This window comes from Manis pentadactyla, chromosome 9 (genome assembly GCF_030020395.1).
Source record: "Manis pentadactyla isolate mManPen7 chromosome 9, mManPen7.hap1, whole genome shotgun sequence".
NCBI classification, from domain to species: domain Eukaryota; kingdom Metazoa; phylum Chordata; class Mammalia; order Pholidota; family Manidae; genus Manis; species Manis pentadactyla.
In genome coordinates, this window is record NC_080027.1 from 40822600 (window position 1) to 40836370 (window position 13771).

The 13771-nt window shown below is 51.9% G+C and overlaps 1 protein-coding gene across 1 annotated transcript in view; it reads right to left on the reverse strand.

Annotated features, from left to right (window-relative positions):
- The window catches only part of P2RY6 (pyrimidinergic receptor P2Y6), a 34239-nt gene extending 20692 nt beyond the window's left edge, over positions 1–13547 (reverse strand). The window contains exons 1-2 of the mRNA XM_036888627.2: positions 13460–13547; positions 4594–4752 (exon numbers count right to left, since the gene is read on the reverse strand). Coding sequence (XP_036744522.1) covers positions 4594–4623 — 30 coding nt within the window. The 5' untranslated portion in view covers positions 4624–4752; positions 13460–13547. The remainder of the gene's footprint in view (positions 1–4593; positions 4753–13459) is intronic.
- Positions 13548–13771: the final 224 nt, after the last annotated feature.

Sequence of the window (13771 nt, forward strand, 5' to 3'; positions counted from 1 at the left end):
TTCAGGGTTGTGGGAATCTTGCCCTAGCTCTAAGCCGCAGAAAAGTTAGTTTCTCTTGGGAGCTGGCATCTTCCTCCTCAGGGAGGCTGCTTCTCCATTTTTGCTCTAGCTGCCAGGAAGCTCAAAGTCAGTTTCCCTGTGCTCCAAAATTAGGATTGACATTGGTCTTAACCTTATGTGTAACTTGCATGTTCCCTCTCCTGTTTATTAAAAAATGAAAATGTAATTCACCTACCATAAAATTCATCTTTCAGATGTGTAATTCAGTGATTTTTTGGTATATTCACAAGATTGTACAACCAATACTATATCTAATTTCAGAACATTTTAAATACCACAAAAGAAACACTGTACCCATTAGCAGTTACTCCTCACTGCTCTCTCCTTCCATCTTGTGCAGAGTTCTCCCATCTATATCTGTGGATTTGCCCAGTCTGGACACTTTGTATAAATGGAATCATATAATATATGCCATTTTGTTTCTTGCCTGTTTTACTTAGCATAATAACTTCAAGTTTCATCCATGCTGTAGCATGGATTAGAATTTCATTTTTATGGCTAAACAATATTCCATTGTATGACTAGACCGTATTTTGTTTATCCATTCATTAGTTGGTGAATATTTGGGTTGTTTACACTTTTTCACTATTATGAATAACAGCTTTCAACATTTATATACAAATTTTTTGTGTGGATGTATGTTTTTAATTTTCTTGGATAGATACCTAATGGTGGAACTGCTGGGTCTTATGGTACCTCTTGAACTTTTTGAGGAACTGGAAAACTGTTTTCCAAAGTGGCTGCACCAAATTACGTGCCTACCAACAGTGTGCACAAGCGTTCCTTATTCTTCACATCCTCATCAACACTTATTATTATCTATCTTTTTTATTATAGCCATCCCCTAATGGGAATACAGTGGTATCATATTATGATTTTGATTTATAGTTCCCTAATTACTCCTTTTTTATGTTGTCACTCATATTTTACCATTTTATTTTATGTGTTTCTGATCTGAGGCCTGACATCTTCTGTGGAACAAGTACCTCATGGAGTAGGAGAGTTATGGATTACAAGGCCAGACTGTCCAGGACTTGAGTCCTCCCCCTGCTTCTATGAGCTATTTGAGCTGAATGAGCAAGTTATCTAACCCTCTGAGTCCCAGTTTGCCCACTTATTAAACCTGAGTTACAGCATTAACCTTTCATGGTTGCTGCTACTACTATAAGTAAGTCTGTAATAAAGCCACAGGTGTGGCCTGGCATGAAGTAGGTCCTTAACAAATCTCACTGACTCTCTGGGAGTCTGACAGAAAGGTTTCTAGCTTGGTCAGAAGACACAGGCTAGGGACTGTTTAGATTTTAATCTATGATCTGCTTCATTCCAGCAACATTTTACAACAGGCATTTCAGGGTGCCTCACATGTCAGCCTCCCCATGTCTTTATGTCCCCTTTGTGACATGAGAAATGAGACTGCAACATGGTGTCAAGTGTTGGTGAATCTGCAAAATTTGTTCTAACATCTTACAATTTTGTCTCTTGCCTCAACCAACAGACTAGCCTAAAGGTATCTCCCTTCTCTCCAGGGCAAGGAGGGCAGTGAACTAAAACTTCCTAAGAACCTACAAGTAATGTGTGCATTACCTTATTTAATCCAATCCATGAGCTAGTTATGTAGGTTCTATTATCCCATTTTATAAATGGGGAATCTTAGATTTCAAGAAGTTAAATAGCTTGTCTGAGTTCACAGCAAGCAAATGCTGGTGTCCAGATTCAAATCCAGCTCTTGATTTTAGCATCTGATTTCTTTACTCTTCTAATAGTATCCTCTGCTCCTTGCCTTCCCCTAATAGAAGGCACTCAGGGAACTTTTGGCTGAGCTGAATGGTTACTTCTCATCTGGGCTTCACAGAAACAACATCATCCCTTTAAGCTGAGATGTGCCTCCTAGATGCCACAGGTTATATCTCTCCTGGAGCCATAGAACACCCTTGCTCTGACCCAGGCTGTGAAAACAAGTGCTACACTGGGTGTCAGGATGCCTGGCTCTGTCCCACTACTACAGACTGAGCCTACCCAGGCCTCAGAACCCAGTCTCTTAATTTGCTAAACAGAGGGCTAGATCTACTCACCGCTGGGTTCTTAGCATCCAGCATAGGGCTGGACACAGGTGCCACTGACCCAACCTAGGCCATCTCCACAGACCCACAATGCATGTCCTCCACATGGGAACTGTTAAGGACAGGGCAGGCCCTGGGGCAGGGGGAACAGGAGGCACCTTGTCATACCCAGGGCAGGGCACTGGGCCTTACATGCTTGCCAGCAGTTAGAGAGGAAGAGACAGAGCTGGGCTGCAGATCCCAGCCCAGACTGAAATAGAAACCCATTTCAGAGACAAATGAGGAAATGCCCCAGGGACAGGAGCAGTGAGGGTGGGTGTCACTGGGTAGAGCTCTGGGGACACAGCTTCCTAAGAGTCTTGACTGGCCTCTGCTGCAATGGGCACCTGTCTCCAGGCTCTGCCAACTCTCCTCTAGGGAGGAAAAATTTGAATCTTAGATTTCACACTGGACAAGAAGCTCCAACTTCTCTGAAAGTCGGCTTCCTCAACTGAGAAATGGGGATAACAACCATCTTGGCTGCATTTGCTCTTATGTGAAGCACATAGCACATAGTAGGTGTTCAGTAAATGGTAGGCATTATGATTATTGCATAACCTTCTCTTTCAGCTCAGTATTGACTGAGCAATTTATTCATTTGTTCTTTCATGCAGCCTGCTAGGTAGGCTGCAACAGTTAAGAATAAAGTTCTGGAGTTAGGTAGGAGTTAAAACCCCAGCACTGCCACTAGTTGACTGGGTAACTCTGGGAAAGCCATTCCCCCCATTGAGACTTCATTTCCTTGCTTGCAAAATGGGAATAATAAGAGCTTTTCTGGGGTGGGGGGGCACTGGGATATTGTGAGGAATCCATGGGACAGTGATGTGAGAGCAGCCAGCACAGAGCCTTGGAGGGAAAAGCGGGTGGCAGGTGGGCTGCAGAGAGGAGCCAGGCAAGCTGCCAGCCCTGCAGACTGTGCCACACTGGAGCGCCTAGCAGCTGCGCCTCCAGGGGCGGCCACAGGATGGGGCGAGGGCAGGCGGAAGGAGGGAAGAGTCGGCAGGCTTAGAGACAATTGCTAGGTTTCCAGACCACAGCCCGCTCCCTTTCTGGTAAACTAAGAAATAGTGAGGAAACATGAAAAAAGATTATAGCAAGTTTAAGGAGAAAAGTTCCAGCCAAACAGGGGAGCCTTGGGCAGTGAGGAGGTATCCCACCCAGCCGACCAGGGGAATGTGTGCACACACACATTACACACACATGCACACACACTGGCAAGCTACACATTCTCACTCATGCACACACCCCCTAGGGCTTGCACACACATGTACCATCAGCGGCACGGTATTTTTACAAAGAGCCTTCTCATCTGTTGTCTCATTTGATACCAAGGGGTGAAGAGACTGTTTCTGAACTGGCTTATGACCCATTCTAGAGCAGGCGAGAGACATGGATAGGGTTTTAACTCCTACCTAACTCCAGAACTTTATTCTTAACTGTTGCAGCCTACCTAGCAGGCTGCATGAAAGAACAAATGAATAAATTGCTCAGTCAATACTGAGCTGAAAGAGAAGGTTAAGCAATAATCATAATGCCTACCATTTACTGAACACCTACTATGTGCTTCACATAAGAGCAAATGCAGCCAAGATGGTTGTTATCCCCATTTCTCAGTTGAGGAAGCTGACTTTCAGAGAAGTTGGAGCTTCTTGTCCAGTGTGAAATCTAAGATTCAAATTTTTCCTCCCTAGAGGAGAGTTGGCAGAGCCTGGAGACAGGTGCCCATTGCAGCAGAGGCCAGTCAAGACTCAAGAGGCCAATGGCCATCTCCAGGGCTGTGCTGCCTCAGACATTCCCCCCCACAGTGGTGCCAGCAGGTGTTGAATGGCAACAGAGACCCCAGAAACGTTTTAACCCAGCTCCCTCCAGATACACTCACTGACCCTGCTTCCCCTCCCATTAGCAAGTCATGCTTGGACCCAGAGACCCATCTTCCCCCTGGTCACATGGGGTCAGCTCCAGGCTTGAGAGTCAGCTGGGATGGCAGCAGCAGGAGCTCCCCGAGGGTCTCCTCTGAGCGCTGGGCCCAGCCTCCTCCACAGGGAACCTCACAGCATACAACACTTAACAGTTTTCAAATACTCAGGGAGAGGTCACTGTTACCCCCATTTTACAGAGTAAGAAATGGAGGCCCAGAGAGGGAAAGGGTCTTGGGCCACCAACTCAGGCCCACACAGGCCCTGGTGCTGCCTGCAGCCTTCTACTCCTCCACGGTGGCCCGGCCCAGCGCCGACGCCTCCACCACCTCCACCCTCCCGCTGCGCAGTCTGCAGGCTCTATGCACAGACAGGCAGGCGAAAGGAGGAGGATCCCGAGTCAGCTCCCCTGCCCACTCCGGCCTGTGATGAGCCACAGCGGCTGCAAGTGGACTTTGTGGAGCTCCGAGAGGAGGCAGGAGCTGGGGCACCTCTGGGCTTTAACCCAGGACACTTACCAGGAGTTGGTGAGCTCCACCTTGGGCCATGAAGTGCTGGAGTTAATTTTGACTCCTGGAGCAATCCCTACTGATGGCCAGTTCCTGCGCCAGCCACGAGCTGTCACGTGTATGTCTCACAAAAGTCCCCAGAGGCAGCACATAAGGAAACTGAGAAATCTGAGGAGGGGAAGTAAGTGGCTGCAGCACAGAGCTGCAGGCATGCAGGGCTGGGACCCAAATCTCAAAAAACATTTGCGCTCAAGCCCCCAACACCAAGGCTGCCTCAGCCCCTCCCCAGCCGCAGGCAGGCTCTTGGCCCTCGGAGTGTGCGACCTGCGCAGTGGGTGTCATCCGTGCAGCTCTGAGGGCTGTTGGGAGGATTGTGTGAGACAACATTTAAGGACCAGGGCTTGGCACAGGAGAGGCAATCATTGATAACCATTTTTCTCCTCCTCTCCACCCCACCTCTCAGTCCTCTTCTGGCCTTTCTTAAGTCTGGAGAGAGTCCTGGCCCTGATCATTGCTGCCACAGGGAACAATTAACCTGGATTTCTTAGCAGTGCCTGGGACTTCCAGGTCCATTAAGGGAAACTGAGAACCCAAGATTAACGGCTGTGTTGTCTGTGGCTCTGGCCCGGATGCTCCCCCTCCCCCTGGAAACTGAGGATGGCTCTTTAGACTGAGGGTGATTTTGGGGGGAAAGGCTGAGCCAAGGCCACTGTCCCCTCCCCAGCTCCAGTCCAGCCTTGAGGCAATCAGGAAGACTCTGCCTCAGGCCAGTGGAGGGCCTGGGGTGGCCTCCTCCCTTTACTTAAGATTTGTCCTCCTCCTTCTTTACAAGGACTTATTGGGCAGCTACTCTTTGTAGGTAATGTTCAAGGCACTTGAGAGCACAAAACAAAGTTGTTGCCCTTGTAGCTCCTACATTCTAGCAGGGGAGATAGTCTATTTTAGTTAATGAGTAAGTATATAGCACGTCAGGTAGATAAGACAATAGAGAAACACAAGGGAGGGTAAGGGGCAGAAAGCGAGGGGCTCCGATCTCAGTCAGCCTCCACAGGCGCCCTCTGGATTCACTAGGTCCTCTTCTTACAACACCACCTCCTGCCCAGCCTGGAGGAGACCCCAAGTCTGAACCCCCACTCTGTGCCAGGTCCTGCCTCAGTGGATCTCAGCAGCAGGACAAGGCTCCCCTGGGAGAGGCCCCAGCTCAGGACCCCCAGAGCATGGTGCATCCTGAGCCTGCCTTCCACTCACAGCCCAGCAGAAGCCCTCTGCAGGCTCAGACAGGGAGTACACCCCCCAGTTATCCTCAATGTTCCATTGTTGAGAGGGTGCTGGGCCCAGAGAGGGGCAGGGACTTGCCTGGGTCACACAGCAAGGTGAAGGTATCCTTGTCCCCCTGCCTGCCTTCTCCTCTGGCGTGTACATAAGAGCCGACTAAGGGCTGAGCCTCACAGCAGAGTGCTGGCCTCAGAGGGGCCTGCCTGTGCCCTCAGCCAGCTTCTGGTAAATGAGTGTGAAGTGCTCCTCCCTTGGGCCCACCTGGTGGTCCCAGCCCCATCCTTCCAGCTCTGACAGGCCAAATTCCTATCTTCTAAGCCCCAGAGGAGGCTGAAACCACTTCTCCCCAGCCCAAGCTTGGGAGACTAGAGTTTTGCTTAACTGTGCCTCATCTTGCTGTGTGACCTCAGGCAGGTCCCATCCCTCCCTGGGCCTTGGTTCCCTCATCTGTCAGATGGAGGAAATGACAGTACCTGTATCTTGGGGCTGTCATGAAGAATGAGCAAGACACTGAAAGAAGGCAGTTTTCAGACTTTATACTCAATATCCCTGCCCTTCTGAAAAGTAGTCTCCTCACATATGTGGGAGTCTAAGGTGCCCCCAGTGCAGGCCCTGGACCCTTGATGGGAGATAAGTGGGAAGCCCAGAGAACCAGTTCTACAGAAAGGCCAAAGCCACCTCTACTCCCAACCAGCGGGTCAGCGCTGACAGGAGAACCTCTCTGTCCCTGTGGTGAGAAGGCAAGTGGGGAGGCACAGGAGGGCCTGGGCTGCGAGGGCTGGGAGGGCTCATTCTGGGAGGAGAAGGCCAAGGCCTGCGGTCACTCTGATCTCACCCATCCACTACCCCAGGTCCTCCAGGCTGGGAAAGGCTGTCATTACAAGGATGTCTGATACACGCATGTCTGCCTTGGGCAGGGGTGTCAGCCCGGGGTGGCTCTGACCTGGAATATGCACACGTATTCACAGGGCACACTTTTGGACTTGCACCCTTGTATATATGGCACATTTGTGCATCCATGTGAGTGGCCTTGGAGTGTGTACATTTACACATGTTTGTGCATGTGTCTCTGCATGTGGTATATACATGCATACATGTGCCCACTCCTGGGGGGCCCACAAACCCCCAGTTCACAGGCTTTGATCTGTCAGGCTTTCCGGTCCTTGCCATAATCCCAGGCAGGCCCAGATGCCTCAGGAGATTTATGGGGTTTCTGGTCACTGCAGGCTCTCGATTTTCCCCAGGAACAAAAGCAGCTACACAAGAAGAGGAGGAAGGCTTAGAGGATTAACTCAGGTGCAGGCTAGACTGAGCGCTGGGTGCAGGCTCCTCACGGTGGGTGTGTGCCCAAGGCCAAAGCCCTGCCTCCAGGGTCCTCAGACCCTTTGCTGCCTCTGGGCACTGACACTTCCACAGTCACCCTCTTGCCCTTAGTCACCAGCAGGAACCCCTCAGCTCCATACAATAGTCAAGCACTTTGCAGTTTAAACTAACATGTCTTTATTGGATGACGGGACCACAAACTGGCCAAACTGACCTTAGAACCCTGCCTCCAGAGGCCCCACGCCAAGCAGCCACTGCCAGCTGGGTCTCAGGGTCCCCCTCCTGGCCTTGAGCTGGACTCACAGTGCAGCACTGGCTACTCCATTGGGTGAGTCTCACCTTGTCCTGTACCTTGGTTTCCCCAGCTATAGAATGGAGCTATTCCTGCCCACATGAGCTGGGCAGTGAGAAGGGTTTCTGCGGCCTGTGATGAGCCACTGGCAGCAGGAACCATGTCCTCCATCCCACTGCCCATTGGCCCCTTGCTGCTTCCAGGGGCCAGAGGGGAAACACTACTCTCAGCCCTCAGTCTGAAACTGTAGACCGCCTGGTCCCAGTCTGAAGGAGACTCAGCGCTCTGGGATTCCAAAGAGGGTAGGTCCTACTCAGGCTGGTAGGCATGTGCTTGGTGGCCTCCTCAGGTCAGAGAGGCTGGTATCTCTTGCTGTGCCTCAGCTTCCCTTCTCTCAACCTGGGCACTCATTCTGTCCAGAGTCTGGGGTCTGCCACTTCCCACCATACATAGGAAAGCACAGAGGAGCCACAGAGAAATGGCAGAGGAAGGAGCATGTGTCTGACAGTGCAACCCCACACTGGCATGCATGCAGCACACCCAGACCCAAGCATGGCCCCGTGTAACCCCCGTAGGTCCAAATATGTGCACATTCCTAGGCACCTGCCACACGTGGGAGCATACTTCCCGTCATGCACACACATACCCACCTAAAGCACACCCATGCATGCGCCACCCCAGCACATATGGGGCTCTTGTTCAGCTCTGCAGCAAGTTTCACACAAAGAACTTTCAGGATCAGGAAAGAGATGAAAGGGGAAGAGCTGAGTCCTCGGATACCCAGGTCCTGCCTCAGTCCCTCCCGAGAAGCTAAGGTGTTCCCCATGCATGGATGTTTGTCCAGCTTGGCTTCTCCAGCCATCCCACACAGGCCCTGGCCAGAATGCTCAGAAAAATCAGGCAAAGGTCCCTTCAGGAGTGTGGTCTTGGACTGCCTGGCCCTATGTCACCAGCTCAAAGGGAGGCCTTAGACTAATCAATCACTCTGGATTTGGCAGCTTCAAGGTCAGAATGTGGGAAAGAGGAGTTCTAGAGGGAAGCCAGCCATGCCCCCAGAGCCCTCACATCGCTAGAGTTTGGTTCATTTACTCATTCAATCTCTGTTGAGTGAGCTCTTCTGAGTGTCAGCAGCCTGGTGATGAAGAACACCTCAGTCCTTGTCTCAGCCTCCACTTGGAGTCCAGCCTCCTCAGAGCTTCAGGATGGGGTGGGCAGGACAGCAGCCCAAGGCTCCTCCATTCCTGTCTGGTCTCCTCCATGGATCCCAGCCACAGCCTGGCGTAAGTCTTCATGGTAAAGATTGAGGCGCGCACTTTGCTCTGAAGCTTTGGCATCATCTGAGAGCATGTTAGAAATGCACCCTGAGGCCTTATCTCGACTTACTGAATCAGACCCCCAAGGGATTCAGGCATACATTGACATTTGAGAAGCACTGCCATAGAACATTCCAGGAGAGCCAGCCCCCCTTCCTGCCAGCCCTCCCAGGATGGCAAGGCCCATTCTGGTAATACCGGTATTGGCAAACACACTGTGCTCACCACATTGCTCATACTATCCCATTTAATCCTCATACACCCAATATGAGGTAGGTATTATTCCCATATTACAGATGGGGAAACAAGGCACTGAATAGTTAAGTAAGGTTCATATAGCTAGTGGTATCACAGGCAGGACTTGAACACAATGCTTTGAACCAATACTCTGCCCCATTCAGCAGCAGTATCTCCATGAATGGGTAGGAGTCAATGTGCTGAAAGAAGCAGTAAAGAAAAGTGAAAAATTTAAGGAGCCCTTGGACATCTTCGTAAGAATCCAGGAAATACCAGATTTTACTTATTCATTCCTTTGGAATTTACAGTTCTGTTCATAATGGGCTGGAGGCAGCTCAGACAATAGCCATATATGACACATGATCCTACTAGAGGCAGGGCAGGAAAAACGGTAACAGAAACCTAGACTCAGATGGTGATTGAGCTTCCTGGCAGCCAAAGGAAAAAGGAGGAGAAGAAGGATGAGGCTGCAAGTGGGGAGGCTGTGAGGATTCTCGAGCTGGGCCTAAGTCACAGGAATGGAGACAAGGGACAAATGGAGAGATATTTGGAAGGCAAATTCAATGGGGCTTGATAAATGAATGGGGAAAGTGAGGAAGAAGGAGAAATGAGGGAAGCAGCCCAGGATGCACCCAAACCCTTCTCTCCTGCCTGGATGTCTGGAGGACAGAGAGCCCACAGGTAAGAACTGGGCACAGCACCTTACAGAGTAGGTTCCTGGTAAATGGGTGCTACCTGCCTTCTCTTCATTTGTGCCAATACCAGCCCAAATGTGGGCCACTCCCACTCTCACCCTGCTTCACACAGCCTGGGGGCCTGGGACTTTCCTGGCCTCCATTCTCCACCAACCTTGCGGGGGCTCCTGCTCGCCACCCCAGCCTCCCGAACTGCTGCTCCTGAAGCTACAGTTCCTTCCTTCAGTCACCAGCTCAGGGCCTGGGGGCAATGGTGGGGAGAGAATCACGGAAGGCATCCCATGTGCCTGGCCCTGGCTTGGTGAAGCTGGCAGTGCAAGGCACAGGGAGTCCCCACGCCCCACCCAGTCTCTTACACTCTCGGCCAATCACCCAGTTCCTTTAGTTCTCAGGTCAATTTCGCACACACCGGCTGGGGCTGTGCAGGGAGGAGGGGAAGTGAGTTCACAGCCCTGGTGCCTTGTGCTCTATCTCCACCTCTCTTCATCTGACCACTCATTTCTTCATTCACTTCTCGCTTACTCAGCTAATGCTTATAGACAGGGCCCAGGACCAGGTGTTCCATGACCACGCAGATGTCCTCGGTGGTAGGAGAGAGGGGACCAGGAGCTTTACTCCTGGATGCCAGTTTGGCAGATGAGGAAAATGAGGTCTGCAGAGGGAAAGTGACTTGTCCGTAGTCACACAGCTGAAGCCAGGACTGGCCGTCAGCCCACACTGAGCTCAAACATGGCTGTGCATGAATGGCGCTGTTCTTGCTAATACCACAGGAGCCTTTTCTACAGCCTAAGGTGCTTGGAGAGTCTCAGATGGAATGAGTTTGCCTTTGGGGCCTCCTCAGCCACATTTCTTATTCTCTACCTTCTTTCTCTTCATGTCCCCTCCAGAAACCCAGTGATCTCACAGTTCCCTCATCCTGAAGGCATGACAACCCCAGATCCAAACATTCCCTCTCCAGGGCCACATTTCCCTGAGAGCCATGAGTTACTCCCAGCACCCCCACTGCCCTGAGGACGAGGGGCCTCTGGGCTTGTCCACCCCAGGAAACATGTGGCCATTTTACCAAGAACCTTTTCTCAGCCCAGGGGAATGGCTCCAATGGCTGTGGCTAGCTATAGAGGGAACTTTCCTGGGGCTTTTCAAATTTTGCAGATGTAAACTCTAGTATACCATCCCTGGTAGTTTATAAGCTTCAAAGTGTCAGACTGCCAGAGCCAGGGTCAGAATCCTTGAACACTCAAGCTGGAGTCAGGGACTGTTACAGCTGGAGCACAGAAAGTTGGAGTTTGGCTCATAGATTTTTAGAATGTTTGAGCTGAGATTATAGACTTTCAGGGCTAAGGCTGTAAGGTCATAAATAATTATAGCTGGAATTGTGGATTAAAAGGAATGGAGAACGGAAGTGACAGCAGTATCACTTTGTCCCACCTCTCTGACAGCCTACGAGAGGGCTGGCTTTGTCACCCAGCTAGTCAGCGCTGGATCAGGCCCCCTGCTGCCCCGACCTCTGGAGCAGCACTCAGAGCCTCTGAGGCCCAACACTCCTTTCCTAGGGACAGTGGGGACAGTGGTCTGCCTCTCCCCTGGCCCTGGCCTTGCCGCCAGCCCATCACAGCACCCCGCCACCATGGGATATATTTAGGTGCCCTCTCTAAATATATTTCCACAGCTCCCAACACTGCCTTTTATGTCCCCTCCTCCTCTGAGGCCTCTGGGCACCTTCTCCAAATTACCCCAGTGAAGTCACCAGGAAAAGGGCTCTTGCTCTGCCAACACAAATGTTTTCCCCCCAAAATGAAGCTCAGCCTAAGGGGTCTCATGGCCCACTTCAGCCTGGAGCTCAGACCCACCTGCTCGAACTCTGACCTACCAGCTTCCCTCCAGCTCTCAGGGCCTGCCTTGGTGCAGGGACCAAACATCCCTGATCCTGCACTTCCTGACCTTCCTCATTCCAGGCAGAGGACGTTCCTGCCCCTACCCCTGCCAGGCCCCAAACACGCACACACACTCAAGGGCACAGGCTAGCATTTTTCTGCTCCTCCTGTGTTTGTCAGGAGAGAGGGGTCTCTGTCCAGGCCCCACAGCTGCCCTGCACTTCTCTCCAGCCTCCCTCCCATGCTCCATCCTGGGCCTTGCCAGAGACTTGGTATCTTTCAAGACTGTGTCTTCCCAGGAGCCAGAGAGTCCCTGAGAGTTCATAGTGATGGAGCCTGGGACAGGAATGGACCCCCAGATGTACTGAGATTGGAGGCTCTTAGGTTCCCACCTGCCAAGCTCATGGGAGGTCTTGATTCTGTGGAAATTGGGGTTCCTGGGGTGGGCATGGACTCGTGTGGAGCTCCATCACTATCATCGCAGTTTAATCACTGGCTGTTAAGGGTTAGAGATTGTACCAAGCACTTTATATGCAGGATCTTAGTCTCACAATAACCCAACAAGGCAAATATACTAACATCTCCATTTTATAAAGTAAGAAACTGAGGTGCAGAGAGGTTTTGACCAAGGTCCTATATGTGGAGAGTGTAAGAGCTGTGATTCAAACCAAGCCTCAATAACACAGCCACCTCGACAGTCCTGGATGGTGGCCTGCTATAGGAACACCCCCTTCCCTGTGGTTCCCTGGGCCCAGCAGCCTCTTCCTGCCCAGCCAGCAGAGAAAAGGGGAGAATCTCACTGATGGTCAGGGCTCCTCCCCAGAGGCCCAGTCCCCCTGCCCTTGCACTAGAAGTGACCAAGACAGACCCCACCACAGTCCCTCTGTGTGGAACACACCCCCATGCCACCGTGACCCCTTCCTGCACACAGAGTGCCCATGGCCACACCCAACTCCAGCTTCCCACAACACACCTGTGCTGCACACATGCACTCACAGCATGACCACCTACCAACCACTTGATTTAAGTCCTGCCATCTCAGTTTGGAAGACAGACAGGGGACTTCTACCCCACAGGTGGCAGAGGGCTCCCACCACTGGATAAACCCAGCTGATCACCAAGTCTTGAGTCAACTAACTGCATGGTAACTTTCCAGAACAATATTATTATGCTAAAACAAATGCAGAAATATTACAGAGGGAATGCAAAATCCACATGTATTCTGAAGATTAAAAAATGATATTTTAAAGAAGCTGTGTGTGTGTGTGTGTGTGTGTGTGTGTGTGTGTGTGTGTGTGTGAGTGAGTTTGGGACTGGTTGCATTTCCTCCACCCAGACACAGGCTGAGCTTTCACTCTCCAAGCCCTTAGACGTGCTGGGTGGAAAAGTCAGAACCGCCCTGGGTCATGCAAAACGTTGTCAGTGACTATGGCTGCACAAATGTGTCTCATTTTCCATTACCTGGCTCAGCACACCACACAGGGCCATGGGTGTGCCACACACAGAGCACACATCTCACAATATGCACAACACACATGTAGGCATGGCGCCAACACATGTGGAGCCTCTGGGTTACTCTGACAGAAGTAGAGAGGTACCACACCAACTGCATGCAGACACACACCACAATCCATTGGACACATTGGACACCATGCACACTCCACACACTAATGCACACAGCCCAGCACACACACACTGCCCACATCTCTCTCTTTAACCGTCTCTCTCACACACACACACACACATACGCGCGCGCGCGCGCGCGCACCTCACCCGGCCAGGTACGCCAGCCTGGAGAGGTCAGGCCTACCCCGTACCCTGCACCCGCACCTCCTGCCCCTCGTGCCCACCCGGCACAGCCCTCACCTGCGGCGCAGCGCCCTCTCGTCTCTCGCTCGGGCGCTGGGAGGCGACCCGCACGTTGAGGGGCAGCGTAGACAGCGGCTGTAGCTCCTGCCGGCGTCTCCCGCGCCGCCGGAGCCGAGGGGCGGGGAGGGGGTGTGGCCGGGCCGGAGGGCACCCACGTCCGAGTCCCGCCCAGGCAGGACCGGCCGCGCTGCCGGCCGGGGGCACCAGGGAGCTGAGGTATGAGTCCGGAGGAGACGTACTCCAGGCTGGGACCCAGAGCCCCGGTTCCCTCACGACTTCTACCCTTCCCTGGCCTCAGTGTCCCTCTTT